The 19,696-nt window shown below is 38.6% G+C and overlaps 1 protein-coding gene across 1 annotated transcript in view; it reads right to left on the reverse strand.

Moving 5' to 3' along the window:
* Positions 1-1,007: 1,007 nt before the first annotated feature.
* The window catches only part of GREB1 (growth regulating estrogen receptor binding 1), a 49,924-nt gene continuing 31,235 nt past the window's right edge, over positions 1,008-19,696 (reverse strand). Inside the window, exons 20-32 of the mRNA XM_026037098.1 lie at positions 18,969-19,058; positions 17,846-18,462; positions 15,530-15,632; positions 14,876-15,034; positions 12,056-12,198; positions 11,100-11,261; positions 9,002-9,206; positions 8,012-8,186; positions 6,846-7,064; positions 5,573-5,708; positions 4,858-5,058; positions 3,592-3,730; positions 1,008-1,573 (exon numbers count right to left, since the gene is read on the reverse strand). Of these exons, the coding sequence (XP_025892883.1) occupies positions 1,410-1,573; positions 3,592-3,730; positions 4,858-5,058; positions 5,573-5,708; positions 6,846-7,064; positions 8,012-8,186; positions 9,002-9,206; positions 11,100-11,261; positions 12,056-12,198; positions 14,876-15,034; positions 15,530-15,632; positions 17,846-18,462; positions 18,969-19,058 (2,513 nt within the window). The 3' untranslated portion in view covers positions 1,008-1,409. The remainder of the gene's footprint in view (positions 1,574-3,591; positions 3,731-4,857; positions 5,059-5,572; positions 5,709-6,845; positions 7,065-8,011; positions 8,187-9,001; positions 9,207-11,099; positions 11,262-12,055; positions 12,199-14,875; positions 15,035-15,529; positions 15,633-17,845; positions 18,463-18,968; positions 19,059-19,696) is intronic.

Genomic DNA, 19,696 nt, shown 5'->3' on the forward strand with positions numbered 1-19,696 from the left:
AAAATAGCCATCTAAGTCTCTCATACTTATTGAGCTTACTTTTTTTTCCCTGAAAATGAACCTAAATCAGCTCTTTGGCACAGTCATATTCATGTTTCCATCACAAAGCTTATAATGTAATGGTTTGAGCTGCCTAATGGCACACCCACCAGCAGAAAACATGGTCCTGTCATTGGTTTATCGAGCCAGGAAGGACTTTCTACCTATTAGAAGCCTTGTAATAATATCTTGAACCATCCTTCCTGCACCTGGGTAGAGTGACCAGCTCTGGCTGAAGGTAACACTGATTCTATAAAGACAAGCATGAAGTTTGCAACTCAGAATATTTCCATAAGCCTAAAGAGGGACAAACTCTACATTGAATAGCACACTGTACAAAATACTGTGCTGCCCAGTGCATCCTAGAACATTTTTTTTAGATTTCTACCTACATTCCTCAGAGTTGTAGTCTCAACTTGCTTTCTCTTGAAGCACCTTGGCAAGAAAACAGCCCCAGAAGGCATATTTTGGGATGGCTTCAGAACCATCTCCTGACTGCATGGGCCCAGCTTGAGGTTTGCAGCCAATGCAACAATTTAATTCGTGGACAAAACCACCAGTGTGTTAGATGTAGGAGGTCCCTTGCAAAATCAGTCTCACCATTGATTTTCTTCATATTCGTTTCATTTCATTTCATTTTCATAGAAATTTTCATTTTTCAGATTTAAATGTTGAGATCTCATTTTTAAGTCTGCTTTCTTGACTCTATTTCTTATACCAAGCAAAACTGACATATAAATAAAATTTCATGCCAAATTATGTACTGTGGCCTCTTCCAAAAAWGAGGGTTTCCCATTCGGTTCTCATTATATAAGAAATATACTTTACATATATCTTCATATAAAAAGCCTAACTGGATCAATCAACAGCAGTATACTGTTACACTGTAATAATTTTGGCCAACTGTTAGATAAATAAGACTTGTATAAAACAAAATATGCTCCTAAATTTACATTTACTATTTCTAGAATTCACAAAAAGTTTTCTAGAACTTTTATGAACTGGTATGTGCTCCTTTTTTTTCCTTCCTTTTCTTCTTCTCCCCTTTCCCCCCTCAAAAAAARAGTGTTCATTGACCTTTCTTCTGATCCAAAATGATTTCCATTAAGTTTCTGCCTTTCTCCCAGGGATCAGGAATTACTTCCTTCAGACAATTAAATAGAAAAGTCACTTCCAGTATTTGGAAATATAAGCACAAACTGACTGATTAAATATCATTCTAATAATAAACCATGGAAAGCTGTCCAGTTTCTGTTCAGAAAGTGGAACCTGTCAAAGGTCATTTTTGAGCTGATGACAATTAGATTCTTGTGACACTTCCTTTTTTATTTTTTTTTTCCTAGCTTCTCAGGAAATGTGTCTGCTTTCTGTTAAATATGCCGTCCAGTCAAGAAGAAAAGTGGTCTGTCCTCTTTGGCGTTGGCAGTCTGGAATTCATCCCTCAGTCGGAACTGCCATTCATCTTCCAGCTCCAGCCGGACAACAGTCTGCCGAAGGGAATTGCGGTCTTGACAGATAACACATAGGGTGGCACCTAAGCAAACAGTGAGAGAGAAATCCATGTGTAACCTTTGTTCATCAAATTGAACAGATTTCCCCAGCCCGCAGCATGTAGAGTTGCCACCACATCAAAAGGGGAGTAGCAACTGTGCTTGCGAGAAAATTAAGACACTTGCATGTGACGTGGGAGTCAATTCAGCTATATTCAACTATATTCAACTCRTATTTACTAGAGTATTCTTGCATAACCTTGGTGAATTAGTAGGCAGGATTAGTAACACATTAATTAGTTCATTAGTAGGTGAGATTAGTAGCACATTCCCCACTCCTTGGGGTGAGGAAAGGTGAATCTGTTTGGTAGATCTAAGCAGGTGGTGCTGGGTCTTGGCAGAAAACAKGATAAAACCCCACACTGATTACTGTTAGAACCATACTGATCATTATTACCTGGCTGAATTAAACCTTCACTCAACACAGCACTCAAACCACAAACTGATACACAGAATCACAGAATGGTTGAGGTTGGAAGAACCTCTGGAGATCATCTAGTCCAACTTTCCTGCTCCAGCAGGGACACCCAGAGCACGGGCCACAGGGCGGCATCCAGGCAGGTTTGGAAGATCTCCAGAGAAGGAGACTCCACAGCCTCCCTGGGCAGCCTGTKCCAGGGCTCTGGCACCCTCACAGSAAAGAAGTTCTTCTTCACATGGAGATGGAACTGCCTGTGTTTCAACTTACACCCATTACCCCTTGTCCTATCACTGGCCACCACTGAGAAGAGCTTGGCCCCTTCCTCYCTACATTCCCCCTTCATGAACGTATACATGCTAATCATATGCCCTCTCAGCCTTCTCTTCTCCAGGCTAAACAGGCCCAACTCRGTCTCTCCTCATACGAGAGATGTTCCAGTCCCTTAATCATTTTAGTTGCTCTCTGCTGGACCCTCTCTAGAAGCTCCATGTCCCTCTGATACTGGGGAGCCCAGAACTGCCCCCAATACTCCAGGTGCAGCCTCAGCAGAGCTGAGGAGAGGGACAGGATCCCCTCCCTTCACCTGCTGGCAACACTGCTCCTGATGCAGCCAKGATCCCATTGGCCTTCTTGGCTACAAGGGCACACTGCTGACTCATGGTTAACTTGGTGTCAACCAGGACTCCCAAATCCCTTTCCACAGAGCTGTTGCTTTGCAGCAGGTCARCCCCTAATYTGTACTGATGCYTGGGGTTATTCCTCCCCAGGTGCAGGACCCTRCACTTGTCCTTATTGAACCTCAKGAKGTTCCTCTCTGCCCAACTCTCCAGCCTGTCCAGGTCCCTCTGGATGGCAGCACAGCCCTCCGGAGTGTYGGCCACTCCACCCAGCTTGGTGTCATCTGCAAACTTGCTGAGAGTGCTCTCTGTGCCCTCATCCAAGCTATTATTAGTGCACATTGATTCACCTCTGTGTGCTTTGCTGACTAAATAAGGTCTAAACGTGTTCTCAAAACCAGTCACAAATCCAAGCACTTTTCAGATCTGTAAGCTAATGCGATACCAAAGATATGCTGCGATGTACTTGGAGAAACTATTGAGAATAAATATTGAGAACAGATATTTCCAGAGATAGTTAAGAGATTTTGATGGGACCTTGTCCATCATGTATTTTCTTTGAAAACTGGAAAACATTATCTGCAAGAGCACAACAGGCTTCATGCATAAAGCTGAAGACCCAGTTTACAAAGGGTAAGGAGTTAGGAATATACACCAGGCATGAGAACTCAACACTGCCATTTAAAATTCTGGAACTTAGAATCCTAGATCCTAAAATCCTAGAAAATCCGCAGAACCTAGGCCACTATAATATAGTAATTTACAGCAGTGTAGACCCAGCATGTTCCAAAATCAAAAGAGTGTGGACCATATAAAAACAAATATAAATGCACACACACATGTATGTATGCCTTCCTCTATTTATTTATGTAGTTTTACACAAATAAAACCCCAAAAGTTCTTTTTTTCAGGTTCCTGGCTGCCACAGACCAAGTCAATTCTGTGTAATAAAACTGTAGCTCACCTTTAAGAAAATGAAACTTCTTCAAAAAGCTAGCCACAACAAAAGAGTCACAGAGGTACAGTAGGAGACCACTGAACGTCAAACCGGAGGAACTGATGTTCAGAGAGTGAGGCCGGGAGCTCACATAGCAAACTGCAATCTGTTTGGTAAAGAACAAGGAAAAAATCAATTATCTTCAGGCTTCTTTACAAAATTACTAGCTGGGACTTCACACCAAGCGCACAGCATATGCACCTAATTCAAATTCCTGATTTGCACCTGATTCAAAGTTGGAGCTTTCCAGCTCCAACATCACAGTTGTGATGTTTATTATTCCTTTCTAAATACCTCTCTACTAATTAGAAGAGCAGTGTTCATAATTATTTATTAGTCATCACTATTTATTACTACTATTATTATGAAATTTAGATATAATGAGGTTTGAAATCTGCAGTAACAATAGTTCCCCACAGCCATAACTCTGCATCATGCCTAGCACATGAGTTTATATACACAGGAGTAAATATACTAAGTGCAGTCTTACATAAAAATAACCTATTAAAACGTTTAATTTCATTTATATCACAGTGAGATTACTCAAGTCACAACTTTTGCACACATGTGGATGTGTGAGGTTTCCTGTAGTCTATCTTGTTCTGTGGCTACCCCTCAAATCGCTATGAACCAGAAACATTTACAGCCCTCTTTTAAAGGTTTATAAATCTCAGATTAAGCTGTCTTTCACTTCTATGTAAGGCTTTGTTTTCCAAGTGTCATTGTGCTACATAGCTGAGGAAGATCCCCAGCTAGCATAAGTCATCGTGATTCAGTAGAGCAAGGCTGACTCACAGCAGTTGAGATTCTGGTCCAGGATGCATATTCCTCCAGTCCTGTTTTAGCATATTCCAGCTCAGGTAACAATTTAAGAACTGAATTGAACGAATTTCATGTTCTGAATGGATTAGAGCTGAAAGGATGCAATGGATGAAGAGAGTAACAGAAAGATGCCCCCTTCACAGAGTTTGTTCTTCTAACATATTCCCGTACCACTCCCAGGTTGTATTAATATCGATGACGACTGTGGTATCATTCTCTGTGTACTTTATTTGTAACTTCTAATAATAAATATCTTTATAGGATTTGGACATTGATGTAAACATTATAATGAGCTAATATTTGCTTTTTTGAGGGCTGTGTAACTATTGTGAAGAAATGCATCAGAAAACTCATCCAAATTTGTAAGCTATATRTTTCCTAGAGCTGCTTGAAGATTATTTTATTCAGTACCTGTGGTCCTAAGTTAAGGTAACAGTCCACAGACAGCACTGGGTGGCTATAATTCTTCAGTGACAGAGGGAAGAATCGATGGCTGTGGTACTGGAGGTATTTTTCAAGGAGCAATTGAGCAGGTGCTGCCAAGAAGGTATGCTTGCTGTCAGGAGCACAAATATACTGAGCAGGTGAGATTGAAACTGGAGTGTCAGATACCTATGAGGAAAAAACATTTGTGGTACAGATCAGTCCTGACCCAGCAAGTCCTAACTATCTGAATTTGGGTTTGTACAGAATATGTGTCTATAATACAAATCCAAGATCTATATAAGAAGCAAATTAGCCAAATGCCTGCTATCAAAAGAGATATTCATGGAATTATATTGGTATTTATAGAGTGTTGGAGATTTTCTTCTTTGAACACAAGTTTTCCTGAATATGAAATAGTATAAAGATGAACAAATCACTAGCTATAGATAAAATCTCATAGTGAATGGTTCCTGGGCTTGCAAAACAAGCCGCATTATATGTTTTTTAAAACTTTATGGGAAAGCAATTAAAAGTAAATGATGCTTTATACTAAGAATATTGTGATTTCAAAAAAAAAAAAAAAGGGTCAGACATACCCCATTACAGGTAACTGGAGATGTACCACTATATCTCTGCTCTCCATGTTACAAAGCAGCAAACAGGAATTTAACAAGAATGAAAGAGAATTCTCAGTTCCCACCTTAGACTTCACGTGGAAGGATCTCTGTCCTCCTACTGCAATTTGCTTTTTCATGACACTGAAGTGATTGAACCGACAGATGAGAAGACCAGCACTGTGGACACGCAAGTTGAAGTCAACATCATCACATGTAAATCTGGAAGAATAAAATCATAGCAATTCAGAGTAATGTTTCTTATTAAAAACTGACAAACACATTTCATTTGTCAAATGCACAGAAGTCTCTAACTACTCACTTTTTTCTTAGAATACAAATATTCAGAAATCTTTTTAATAATTCTCTACAGAAATAGTAGAAATACCTCAGAGACAAAACTTCTTGAAAGCAAAGAATCATTTCTTAATACAACAGAACTGCTGAGGCATAGGAAATAACACAGCAGAATGAGGCGAATCATGCCTGAGCTAGAACTAACTCATTTTAAAAATAAAATGGAACAAGATAGAACTTAAACTTGTAAAGCAGGCTACATTCAAATACTCAGACCTTTGGTAAATTCAGACCCAGTTATCTATTTGGAATGCAGATATTACATGGTGAATTGTACGAGTGATATTGTAGAGCCATGGCACTAAGATCCAGGGTTTGGACTTTAGAGAGCTTACCCATGACTGCAGTAATGGACAGCAATGAGATTCCTGAAATGTAATTATCTGTTTTGAAAACTTTGTCTTTGGTCTCAGTATTATTYTGTGAGATGATATGTCTAGTAAATATAGTCCTGGTAACTGCAGTGATATTGTGTGTGGTAATACTCTAAACTTAAATATCCTATGTATGTGGTGCAATAAATGAAAAATGTGGAATTTCAAGAAAGCAGAATCTGAGAAACAATCATCTATCAGCCTGGGGTTCTGCTCCAAGGGGGAAACCCAGCTATAGCTTGTTCCATACCAGAACAAGGCTTGGTTATGCACCCATGCACCCCTGCTTCATTTGGAAGTATTTCCAGTTAAGTGTGCAGGGAGGAAAGTACAAAACTTATTTGGTCTATTGGTCTAAAAAGCTGGTGGATGAAGACTTCAGGGCATGCTGCAGAGTATGTCTACCTTGTGATTCAAATATGAGTGATATATTTGGAAGTATGGAACTCAATGTCTTTTTTCTATCAGCTGCTGGTGATTAAGAAAGGATTTGAACCATCAACTTAAAAAAAAAAAATTCTGCATCACATTAATGACCTCATAAAAAAAAAAACAAGACCTACTGTAAATCTACCTTTTTTTGTCCATTATCCCCATATCAAGATGCTTGGGGCAGTGATTCACTTACCTATTCTGATTGTACTGAACATTCTGAGTCAGATCAACATTCAGCATGACAAARTCATGCACGTGACAACAGGAGAATGGTTCCTTGATCTCAGCACTGTTTGTTTTGCTGGCCCATTTCCTCATACCAATTAAGGCATAGTGAGTGACGTTTGGAGTTGCTTCAATATGTTGCAGAATTTGCTTCAAAGAAACATTCCTTTCAGTCCATGTATACTCACTACAATAATTAGGAAAATAAATTAAAGTATATAGAGAATAATCAGTGCCTTACTCCAGCTAAACAGGARTTCTCAAGAGTCCAATGTATTCATGAGTAAGGTAATTTCAACACCATCCTACTTTACTGCAACTTCTCTTTCTCACCAAAACCAAAACTCAGCTAGGGTTGGTATTGTGGGGATATGGCAGATTGGCAGATTCAAATGGCAGATTCAAAACGCAGTCTGGATCTTTCAAGATTGTCAATCAGGATGATAAACTTTTAAAGCTAYCTGAGTAATACTCTAAATCCCTCAGGGGCAGCTTCTGAATTGGTGTCATAACTAGAATGCAAAATATAACATCTGCCTTACCCACCCTAAAACTTGACAAATTTAAAAATTCTCATGGAGTTTAGCTGTCTTAGAAGATTTACTATAAATCCTGAATTGCAATGTCACTGAGTTTAGCACTGTTCTGAGAACAGATAAGAATACCTAGTATAAGTAACGTAAAAAAGGTAATGAGAATAACACCTCTTTGGGGACCTGGGGATCTCATAATGAAGATATAAAGACTGGAAGAGAAAAAAGAGCCAAAGAAGTCAGAGCCCAATCTGCATAGACAGGTCTTTTAGTTTCCTTTGAACAATCATGTTAAAAATGGACATGCTAGTGCTAGGGTTTGCTCAGTAGATCAGGAACTGCCTATAGAACCAGAGTCAAGCTCTACAGCAAAGGCTATCAGACACTTAAATTCTGTGGGGACAGGAATGAACAACAGGTCCTAAACTATGTTATGCAAGGCAGATGTCTAAGGGAAGTATTTATCTAGGCAAATACTATTCTCTGCTCATGCAGGGTGAAAGCTGTAGTATTTCAAATATGGCAATTCAAAACTGATATGCTGTGGAAACTTAAAAGAGATCAGYTGAAAAAGTGTATGTTCCTCGACTGCACTACTTACCTCTTCCTGTCTCCTGAACAGTCAACTTCTACCGTGTTCCACATAACACAGGAATCATCCGAAATGACAATGAAGGGCCAAATATCCTGGGGTTTGATCCCCAGCTCCTCCTGCCGATTTCGTTCTAGCTCCAAGTTATGATAAGACAACTCTTTAATCAGGAAGTGTGCAGCACCTGAAAGAACACAAACCGTAAGGTAAAAAGGGAGGGCACAAATTATTTGTTTCCAACTTGTAAGCTTTTTGAAAACAATATTCAGGAGCTCATAACTCTGAGGATTTTATTGATACCCTAATCCTGCCCAGAGCCAATTTATTCGGCCAATTGCAAAAAAAAAATCACTTAGAAGACTCCACTGGGAGATACGCTTGACTTCTGTGGTAAAGATTTATTAGTGTTTTAAGAGTTTGATGACTGATTTTTTTTTAATTGACAAATATTTGCCCCCACTGGCATCTCTCAGTGCAAATATCTATAGATGTTGATTGACCAATCAAATAACATGGGATCAGTTTTTCCTGGTCAACGACATTGAATGTCTGGCACTACAGCTGCCTAGAGATTGCTCCATCAGTGAAAGYAGGGTGCTGAGCATAGCTCAGTTGAGTAAACTGAAGTATCTAGTGCGACTAGAGGCACCTGAAATATTCACACATTGTTAGCAGCTATGGAACCTATGGAAGACCCTTATCTACACACAGTGCCTGGGAGGAGGAGTCTTACCTGGAGCAGGTAAGTCTGAGTAAATCACCCTCCATTTCCTTTAATAGCAAGTGAGGACAGTAAGTATATCTAGGGTGCAATTCATCCAGTTTATTGAAGACTGCTTCTGGATACAGTACTCTGATTCATTGGCTTTTCAAAGGGAGTCCAAATCACCAGATCAGTTATGCTAGCTACAAAGTGTACACTTGCATCTCACTGAATAACAACAGATCAAGGGTCCACGTTGTGTGTCTGCATTTGTAAAAATTTTCTGTTACACTTACCTACTCCTGCACTATTGAAAATACTTGGAAGAACAAGCATGATGTGGTTGGGCCAGTATTTCTTATATATGGCCATTTCATATTCTTTGACAACTAAAACATGCAGGTGACTGGCCCCATCCATTGCATGATATAAATTGAAAAGTCCATGTTCATGGCGGCCAGTAGTGGGAGTAAAAGTAGGACTTTTAATGTAATCCTCACTCTGTAAGTAGAGAAAAAAATATGAGATTTCATATTAATATTTCTTATTAAACTGATGTTTGAAAAAGGCTGACAAAGTCCTTCAGCAGAAATCAGGTTCCTTCACATTGGGGAGACTTTATCTAATCAGCCTAATAGAAAAAAATGCAACTTTTTTTAAGAGTTGGAAAAAAATAAGTTCTATCACTATAAGCTTAATTTCAGAGGGACCTGGACAGACTGGAGGACTGGGCGGCGAGAAACCTCATGAGGTTCAACAGGGGCAAGTGCAGGGTCCTGCACTTGGGGAGGAATAACCCTGGACACCAGTACAGATTAGGGGTGGACCTGCTGGAGAGCAGYCCCACAGAGAGGGACCTGGGTGTCATGGTGGACGACAAGTTGACCATGAGGCAGCAGTGTGCCCTGGTGGCCAAGAAGGCCAACGGGATCCTGGRGTGCATTAAGAARAGCGTCTCCAGCAGGTCGAGGGAAGTGATCRTCCCCCTMTRCWCAGCCCTGGTGARGCCACATCTGGAGTACTGTGTCCAGTTCTGGGCTCCCCAGTACAAGAGGGATGTGGAGCTGCTGGAGAGAGTCCAGCGCAGGGCTACCAGGATGATCAGAGGCCTGGAACATCTGCCMTATGAGCAAAGGCTGAGAGAGCTGGGTCTGTTCAGCCTGGAGAAGAGGAGGCTGAGGGGGGACCTGATCAGCGTGCATAAATACCTCAAGGGAGGCAGTGAGGAGGAGGGGGGCGGCCTCTTTTCAGTGGTGGACAGTGATAGGACTAGAGGAAATGGCTTCAAACTGAAGCATCGGAAGTTCCACAGGAACTTAAGGAAGCATTTCTTCACTGTGAGGGTGACAAAGCMCTGGAACAGGTTGCCCAGAGAGGTTGTGGAGTCTCCTTCTTTGGAGATCTTTAAAATCCGCTTGGATGCWGCCCTGTGCCACGTGCTCTAGGTGWCCCTGYGTGAGCAGGGGGGTTGGACTCGATGACCKCTGAGGTCCCTTCCAACCTTCGGCATTCTATGATTCTATTCTATGATTCTAATTAACTGGTAAGAATGTAGTGGACTGGAAAGGACTGTTGACTCTGACCTGCCAAGTACACATGCACCTCAAGGCTATATCTTATAAAGGATTTAGGTCTGTATGAAGTAAGACCACACACTGAATGCATTTACATTTACATTTACATTTACATTTACATTTACATTTACATTTACATTTACATTTCAGACATGAGCTGGACATAAAAATGGAGTAATTGTCTTTTATAAGCTTGTTTTCTCCAGAATAGAACAGCTCCTGCTTCCTACTGTTCCACTGATTTCTCCAATAATTTGGGCACTGTAACCTGAACCAGACACAGCTTGATTGTAGCTATTATGAGTCACTGAGAATGCCAAAATCAGAGATAGTGCAGCCTAGATGGATGATCTACAAACTGTTTTCTACAAGTGCCATGTGATTCTTCAGACAGTCTTAAATCCATAACAAAGTTTCCGTGAAAGCCATTTTTTTATATGAAAGCACTTGAACATTTGTGCAGAATAAGATAGGCACGTTCCTCTACAGTGAAAAATTGCTTCTTAGTAAACTAGTTGATAAACACAGCCACATATCTGAGGCTCAYTACTGAAATCATTCTTGCTTTAGTATCTTAATCCAATATCCAAAGAACTTTTATCCCAGATTAAAATATATGAACTGTCCATTTTGGATAATGAGCAAAAGAAATGGTTTAATGGTTTTGCATCTTGTTTCCCTTTCTGTGATAAAATACCAGCTTAGTGCCTCGTGATGTGCTGACAGCAGGRTCAGAAGTGTAAACTTTTATAAGTTTTAAACTAGGTGTTGTGTCTCTGTCTTCTGTTATATACAATGGAAAATATAGTTATCCATCTACCTTATCTGTGACTAGTGGTAGCCTCATGCTTTCCAACTGTCTGCCTGGTTGGCTAAAGACAAAATGATGTTCCTTTGACTTTGGAATGATAAAATGTAGCTGAATTTCTTCTCCCAGCATGGAATACGAAAAGGCAAATGCATGAAGACTGGATTCATACAGCTGAAGCAGSGAAAAAAATAATAATAAAAAAGGTTATTCCAGTGGTTATAGCCAAACTTACTTTGTACMAGGTATCAGCATAATTCAAATACATTCATAACGCTACTAAAACAAACAAATGCTCACTGTTTTGCAGTATATTTCACCTCACAATCCACTAAGTATTAAGTGATGCCCTCTAAACTAGAACATATTAAAGACAAGGAATAAAATTGTTCTGTCTTTTGAAATTATTATTGCAGTTTTGTCTTGCTGATGCTACCAAGATTTGTAGTCTGCTCTGCTTATAGGAATGCTATTTCACACATAAAAGCCACAGCATTTCTCTTACTAATGCATCTTTCTCACATTCCTACTAAAGCAGGAAAGCACAGGATTGCACTGAGTAATACCAATCTATACATTATATATTGAATTCTTAATGGTGCACTGATTCATCATCAAAATTAACAGCTCTAGCCGTTATTCAGATCAAAATGTTAGCAAGTCTCAGTGAGAAAAGCTTATTGGGAATTAATTTTCGCTGGTATGCAAAATGATGATTTCAGCACTGAATGAATTAGTATATGTTAGGCAAGGAACAGTCCTCTAAAGTCCTCAAATCTGCAGTACAGAGGCAAGAGGCAAACCTCTAAAAGTACAAGAATTGGTAAATCAACTCTTTGTGGAACTGTAGATTAGATATATACAATTTGTAAACAAATGCAGARGCTGTGGGTATATACAAAACTGTATTTGTGTTGTGTGTGCCTCAGTTTCAGACTTGAAAGGCAATAATTTCTGGAAGACTTTACCTGGTACCTGGGATTGAAACCCATGTACTGATGACACTGCTCACAGTGATGGTAGGTGTTATATGCTGCATACTTGGATAGTCTCATCCTAGTTGTTTGACGTCGTGAATACATATCCTCCTGTCTYCTGCTCATTGATCTGTCTATTAAGAAAGAGGCAACATAAATGTAACATATATTTGAAAGCARAATATTTCCTTCTGATGAACCATTCCTGTCAATTTTTAATGACCTTCGAAGAACAGTGGTAGGACTAACGACACGCAAAACAAACTATGAATTCATTCTGAGCATAGTAAGTTTTATGAATTGCTTTGTACAGCAACCGAGAGCACAAACCTGTCAGTCCACAGTTATGATAATTCTGTATAGATTTCAAGTAAGGCTGAGGTGTAAGCAAATCCAGATGAGTAAAATTGTCACTGTTGCTGCTGCTTTTAGTGGTTGAAGGCATGCAAGAGCAATAAAACATAAAGGAGGGTTTTCAACCTTAGCTCACAGGTTTAAGTACAACTGAAGCTTTCCAGGATAGACATTTGCTTTCCTGTAGCAGATGTCACCATAGCTTATGTGAAATAAGCTTAGCAAGTATAATGTTGCTGCTATTTAGCAGAAATCCCATTTTTTAAATGGGAAAAAAAAGGTCTTTCCTTTGTAGGAGACTGAAAGATGAAATTTAATGTCAGCCTCTGGTAAGGACATCCAGCTATGCAAAAGTGAACCGAGACTGCTAAATCATTCTCACAGATGCCATGTAGCCTTTAATTCAGAACCAAATAATTTCAGTTGGAAAGCAGTTCTTTTTTTGTGTCGTCAAGTCAATGCTCCACTCAAAAGAAATGCCAGCTGCAATGTTAGATTAGGTTTTTCATGATCTTGTCCTGTCTAGTTTCAAAAATTATCCAGGATGAAGATACCACAGGTTCTTTGAACAACCTGCTCCAGGGTTTGGTGAGTATTATTCTGGAAATATCTTTCCTACCATCTAATTGTAATTTCCCCTTTTGTAACCTGTGTCTGTTGCCTCTTAGTGTGACGCTTTGAACCTCTAAAACATTTGCTTTATAATGTCTTTATCCAGTCTGAACAAACCTAATTCTCTTTGTTTCTCTACACACATTATTTTCTTCAGGCCTCTATCCATCTTAGTGACCSTTCGCTGGACTCACTTCCATATGTCATTCCCTTAATTCTTCTGGAAAACCCAGACTTAACACAGTACTCCAGAAGAACTCTTGCAAGTGTCTAATATAGAAGAAAAAAACACTTCCCTTCAGCTGCTGGCTACATTTTCACTCAGTCCAAGTARGCCATTAGCCCAAGAGAGAACTGGTGAGTCATGTCAAAATTGCTGTCCCCCAAGATCAGTAGGTCATCTTTTTCAAAACTTCTAATTTTTTGGCCCCAACCTATGTAGCTCCAAAAGGTTATTCCATCCCAACTGCAGGACTCTGTATTTGCTCTTGTTGAATTTCATGAGGAACCCATCAGTCCGGTTCTTGAGCCTGTCAAGGCTCTGAATGACAGTGCTGCCTCCCAACATATTGACTGTTTACCTAATTTGTTATCATCTGTGAACTTGTTGAGGTTGCATTTTCGTCCCTTCGACCATCTTACACAGCATTTGCCCCGCTATCATTCCCCAAGGTTTTCCATGATTAAACAACATCAGTTAGATCTTGTGCAACTTACTATCGCACTTCAAGTTCAGTGGTCCAGCTGATTTCCACCCACTTTTAAATCTGCCTGTCCAAGCCACATGCCTACATTTTAAGTAATGAGGACAGTAGAGACAATGGGGTCAAAAGCCGTGAGGAAGTGAAGGTAAAACCACAAGTCTTTGTCCATAGTGCCAGTTATTGCATCATAAAAGGCAATCCAGTTGACTGAATACAGTTTGTCTGTGATAGATCCAAGCTAATTATTCCTAATCACTTTCTTGTCCTTTATATGCCTGGACATGTTTTATAGGAGCATAATTTCCATAATTGTTCTATTGCTCTGGACAGTGAAGGCAGACTAACTAGCCTGTAGCTTCATGAATTATCCTTCTTGTGATCCTGAAAAGGGGCATGATATTTGCCTTTCTATGGTCATCAGGCTTTCCCTGCCAAATCCAATGATATTTTAAAGATCACAGTGATGTTGACCAGCTACCTCAACATGCTTGGATATCCCCTATTCAGTCCCATGGCTTGCATATGCCCAGCTAGCTCATGTAGGAACATATTCAGAGATCTATTTTACAGGATGCTTTCACGTATCAATCTACCTTTAAGCTGTTTATATTCCACAGAAAGAAACAGACACATCTAGTCTGCATTGAATTATTTCAAACATTTGCTGTAAAAAGAGATAAATTACGCCTAAGGAGTGCTTATTTCTCATTAAGAACTGCTGAGGGAGTCAAGAGGTCTAAATCACACCTCAATATTGCTGAAATCTAAATCTGTGTAGATGAATCTCACCCTTATCATTCAAACCTAAGAACAATTTTATGTACAAAAATAATTTTACTTCAGTCATTTCATTGCTACAAAACAGGAAAATACCAATACATAAAAACATTCAAATATACTTTTTTTTTGTCAGATCACAGCTTTTTAATGAAAGACAAATTATTTAGTAGTCCATAAAGCAATCATAAGGCTCATTCTCTTAATGTGTCATCTACGAAAGTTCAAATACTTTCTTAATATGTCTTAGTCAAGTGTCATTCAAATAGTTGCACTCTGACACTAAAAAGTCAATGGCATTTTCATGTTAAAAATAAAGACAGACATGTTTATGTATCACTCCACATATATTTCAAATTCTAACCTTCACTGTTTATAGTCTGAAGCTTTGTACAAATCAGACTTGCATCTTCATATTTCGGATCATGGATAGTGTAGTCAAAAGGGATCTTCTTAAATATTTCCAAATCTGGCCACACATCTCCAGGCTGATGGTAGTATTGATCAGATTCATCTTTTATGTCTATGATATTATTGGAAAAAAAAAGGCATGGAATTACAATTTTAAAATCTGTCCACATTTTATAGATGGCTTTACCATTTTTATTGCTTTGCATCATTTTTTTCTTCTATAATTCCAAGACAGCAAAATTACTATGTGTGAAGAGGTGCAACTTTGAACAAATGTACCTCATAACTCAATGGAAATCTTTAGGGCTCTCCACTGCCCTAGAGATCATCTGGTCCAAACCTCCCATCCTTGTTAAGTAGGTTGCCCATATAAAGGTTGATGATAAAGTATGTGGGTTTTTTGATTGAAAGGAAGAGTAAACTGAGTAAAATAATAAAATACTTTTAAGTATCAGTTAAAGATAACACTAAGCTTTTCTAAAAATATTTCAGTAAATTAACTGCAGTCGAAGGTGAAAAGCACAGAATATGTAAAGCAAACTGTAGTGCAAATTAACATAGCAATGTCCTGCAGTCTACAGCAAACCTTTTTATATTAAGAACTTACTAATGTTGATCTCTTCCTCATCGTAAACATCCACTTCAGTCAGTCTAATCAGCATTCTGGACAAAATACTGAGGAATTGCAGATAGGCACCTGTTTTCCCTATCTGTAAACATATAAATTAGAAAATAAAAAATAAGCTTTCTTTTTTCAGCACGTTACTTTTTCATGTATTTGGAAACTGGAAACTGGAATGACTAATGTAGCATAACTTTATTGCAATATAGATCAAAGCTGTGTAGAAATATTCATTGTGTGTTTATTCCTATATTTGCATATTCCTAAGTATAAGTTACATGTTTAAAGATTCCACAGTTTTATGCTTTGAAAGAGTCTTTGAAACTGAAGCAAGGGTAGGTAAAAATTTGTTTTTGTTAAAGTTCAATATCTATCATTCTTGTACCTAACGATGGTGGAAGGGGATGTAATAAGATAGTAAATCTTTTGAATGTTTCTTTAAGTGCTGTAGGTATGGAATCCAAAGTAAGGTGAGGAACATATCAGGGAACTGAACCCCAATGTTACCACAACTATAGCACAGAGATAAATTAAACTACATGTCCAGTGGCTTTACTGAAATTCAGATAAGTTTTTAGATGGAACAAAACCTCAAGATCCTCTTTCTCAGGATTTATCTGGATATAATGAAGGAGCCCTAAACATTCAGAAGGGGTTCAATATACCAAACTTCCTTTCAATATGAAACTATAATCTCTCATACTCCAGCTGACATGTTACTCACATTCAAATTGGTACTGTCTAATAATTGACTTCTCTTGAGAAAATGACACAGTCTTCTGCTTATGTCTCTTCATGCAGTGTGCAACATGATTCAAGGTACAATGCAGATATTATCAAAGAAACATGTGAGCAAAACCTATTTCTTGAAGGAAAATGATTCATTCACAAAGAAAACTGGAATTTTGTATATATTTTGCCTATATATTACTTTATCTATAAGAGATCTTTACATTATATTGATAAAACAACCCAATAAACAACCAACATACTTATAGCTCTTCTTTGAATTACAGCAGTTTTTAGTACTTTCGAACGTCAAAATGCTAAAGGAAGCAATGCTATTATCTTTTCCCACATATTGAAATGAACATAAACCCTTAAATTGGGACAACTAGATAGAAGGCATGTTATTCCTAATATAAGCCAAAAAATCTGTTTTATGTGAAACAGATCTACTCATCAGAAAGAACGGGAATATAAAAAAAAATACACATGTGAAGAGTGTGTTTTAGAAACTAGTACAATTGTGTGGCCCAATACAAGACAAGGAAATCTCTGCATTTTAGAGAAAGATGAAGAAGGAATGGAGTTTCAAGTGAAGGAAGTGATATTGAGGAAGTGATATGCACTGCCATATCCGGGGCCAAAAGGAGCCTTGATCAGTATTTCAAAGGAGAGTTTCACTTGATATTGAAAAATGGTGAAAACCACACCTTGGAAGAGAGACAGTGAATAAGCTGCCAAATGGAAAATATCATCTGTGTTAAGCCCCAAATCCTGCTTACAAGTGTAGGGTATGCTATCAAATTCTCTCTGACTTTTCTGACAACTCCAGAAATTCATTTAGGACCCAAAACCAAAACAATACAATTAATTACCATATTAACTATTTTCATTTATGGACTTATTCTGATATTTAGAGTAGCGTTAGGAATAGCATCTTTGCATTTCTTGATGTGTATATCTTGTGCATATCTTCATATATTTGCATATCTAATATACAAATTCTATCATAAATTGTCCTGGACTGTGTTTTTCTTGGTCTTCAGCAATTTCTATGTATCATTTCAAGGTACTTTAAAAAGTCTTTGATCCTCATCTTGTGAGTATAGCTCTGCAAAAGCAAATTAGGTCTCTCGTACATGTTACAACATCTATTTCTGTCTGATAGATGAAGGAAATAGATGAAATGCCTTAATTACAAACTCCTAACTRACTTCAGATTGGTCATAAGAAAGTATTCTTTTTGCACATCTTCAATTCTTATTTAAAATATAAATGTTTATTCATCTTAAWCAAATTGAAATGGTACATGGAAATATCTTCTGAGCCCACCATCTTTTGAAATATCAATCTAATATAAAGAAGCCAACAAAGAACATTGCTACCACTTCACTGTCCATGAATTCATTTTAAGAGTAAAGAAAGGAAAATTACTTGCTAAAAGAAAATTAGGCAATAAAATATGAAAACAAATTAAAGTACATCTGAATGGTAGTATCATTAACCTAATCTCACTGAAATTATGATAAAATTGAACAAAATAAATCAATGATAATACCTGGTCTTTTTACACACCTGTGGTGGCCCACTCAGCAGCAGCCTCCTTGGGTGAAAGGTGTCCATCCTGCCCTCATTTCTGTTATTGTAGTCCATATGGATTGGCTTGGGAACCGTCCATTGACGGTAGTACAGAGACTGCTCCGTGCACGTCATCATTTTACTCATAAGAGGACGGAAAGAACTTGCCCACATCACAGAATGATAAGGCAAGAGGGAAGATGACTTTGGAAGTCCACTGCTGTCAGTAGATGTAACAATGTCATACACCAGTTTGGGCAGGAAAACTATAGGAGGTTGTTTTGATGCTTTGSTCATGGAGCATTGAGAGTTTTGTAGGATGAAGGAGTTATGAGTAGATGCAGAGGAGGAAGAGGAGGAGGAGAAAGGTGAGGAGGATGAAGACGTGATGGAAATTTGGGCACTTTTTATATTTTGTTTTGTATCCAGTTGTTCAGATAAAGCTGGCAAGTGTTTGCTGATCACTGTTTGTGCCCCTTTGTCTACTTTCTGCTTCTGCCTTTCATAGTTATTTGTAGTTTCTTCAGCGCTGCTACTTTGGACTTGGTGGGAGGATTTTGTTGTATCCCCTGTTGTTATCAAAGGAGGAGATGACTCACTGCAGAACGCTGTAACTAAAAGAGGAAATTTATTTCAATACAATGCAACTATCTCTGCAGGTCAATAGCCAAAGTTAAACACAAAGAAATCCTTTCTATAGATCATCCATCAAATAATGCAAATCCTTCTGCTATCTTTAATTTTACACATGCAAGAGATCTTAATGGGACTACTTGTCCCATGTGTCTGAACATGACAAGTGGCTTCCAAAGCACTGAAGTAAACAGGGAAGTTTTCAGTGATTGCCCTGTTCTCTCTCCCTTATAGATTCCTTACTAAATTGAGTCAAGTCTTCATGAGATATTGTCATCACCCCTGGGGGACACTGCTAGCTACAGGCCTCCAACTAGACTATGTACAATCCAATCCAATCACAACCCTCTGAGCTCTGCCATTCAGACTCTTTCCAATCCACCTCACTGTCTGCTCATTTAACCCATTCACAAGCTATTTCCTCCTTAGACTAAATAGATGTCTACACAGGACGATTATCTGGAGATAAATGATTTTAAGGTCTTACTGGAAGCTTTTGAAGAGAGAGATGATGATGCAGAGTCATGGGAACAAGATCTTTCTCTTTTCATAGGACTTCTCCTTTCTGAAGCAGAGCCTGTTTCATGAATGGTGACAGGGGAAAACAAAATGCATTTTAAGTAAGCCTCTAAGAAATCACAGCTACATTGTGAAAATCAAAGGGTGRGGAGAAACAGGTAACAGTTTTCTGGGTTCTGACCTCATTCTGACGCTGTTCTCAGCACAGAGAGTATTCATATCATGCAATATTGCTTTGGCCTATGGACAGATCTAATTATGCTCAGCTGCAGCCAAGAGCCTAGAATTACTAGCCATGTGTCAGCTATGGTATCTTTTTCCTACCCATACCTTACTTGCCACGCTATTTCACTGTCAGGGAAACCAACTGACAACAAGCTCTATTTTCTCAGTATGTTATGAAATTGCCTTCTACCCCATACACTACAGCTGTGTGGCTAGACTGTATCAGAATTTGGTGATGACAGATCATACATATCCACCAAGGATATTCAGTTACCATTCCTAGCTTAGACTTCTAAGTTAAAATGCTTTTTTTTTTTTCTATAGAGTTTTACTATAACACACAGAGACAAAGCACAGAGACATGAACACCTCCAGCAGACATGTCAGACCAAGGGTCTTTCTTAGAGATCTGAATTGAACTCTGGAGGAGCTTGCCATGCTTCATGGACTGGAAGAGCAGCCTTATAACTT

Source organism: Nothoprocta perdicaria, unplaced genomic scaffold (genome assembly GCF_003342845.1).
Source record: "Nothoprocta perdicaria isolate Ctin4 unplaced genomic scaffold, notPer1 scaffold_19, whole genome shotgun sequence".
Classification (NCBI taxonomy): Eukaryota; Metazoa; Chordata; class Aves; order Tinamiformes; family Tinamidae; genus Nothoprocta; species Nothoprocta perdicaria.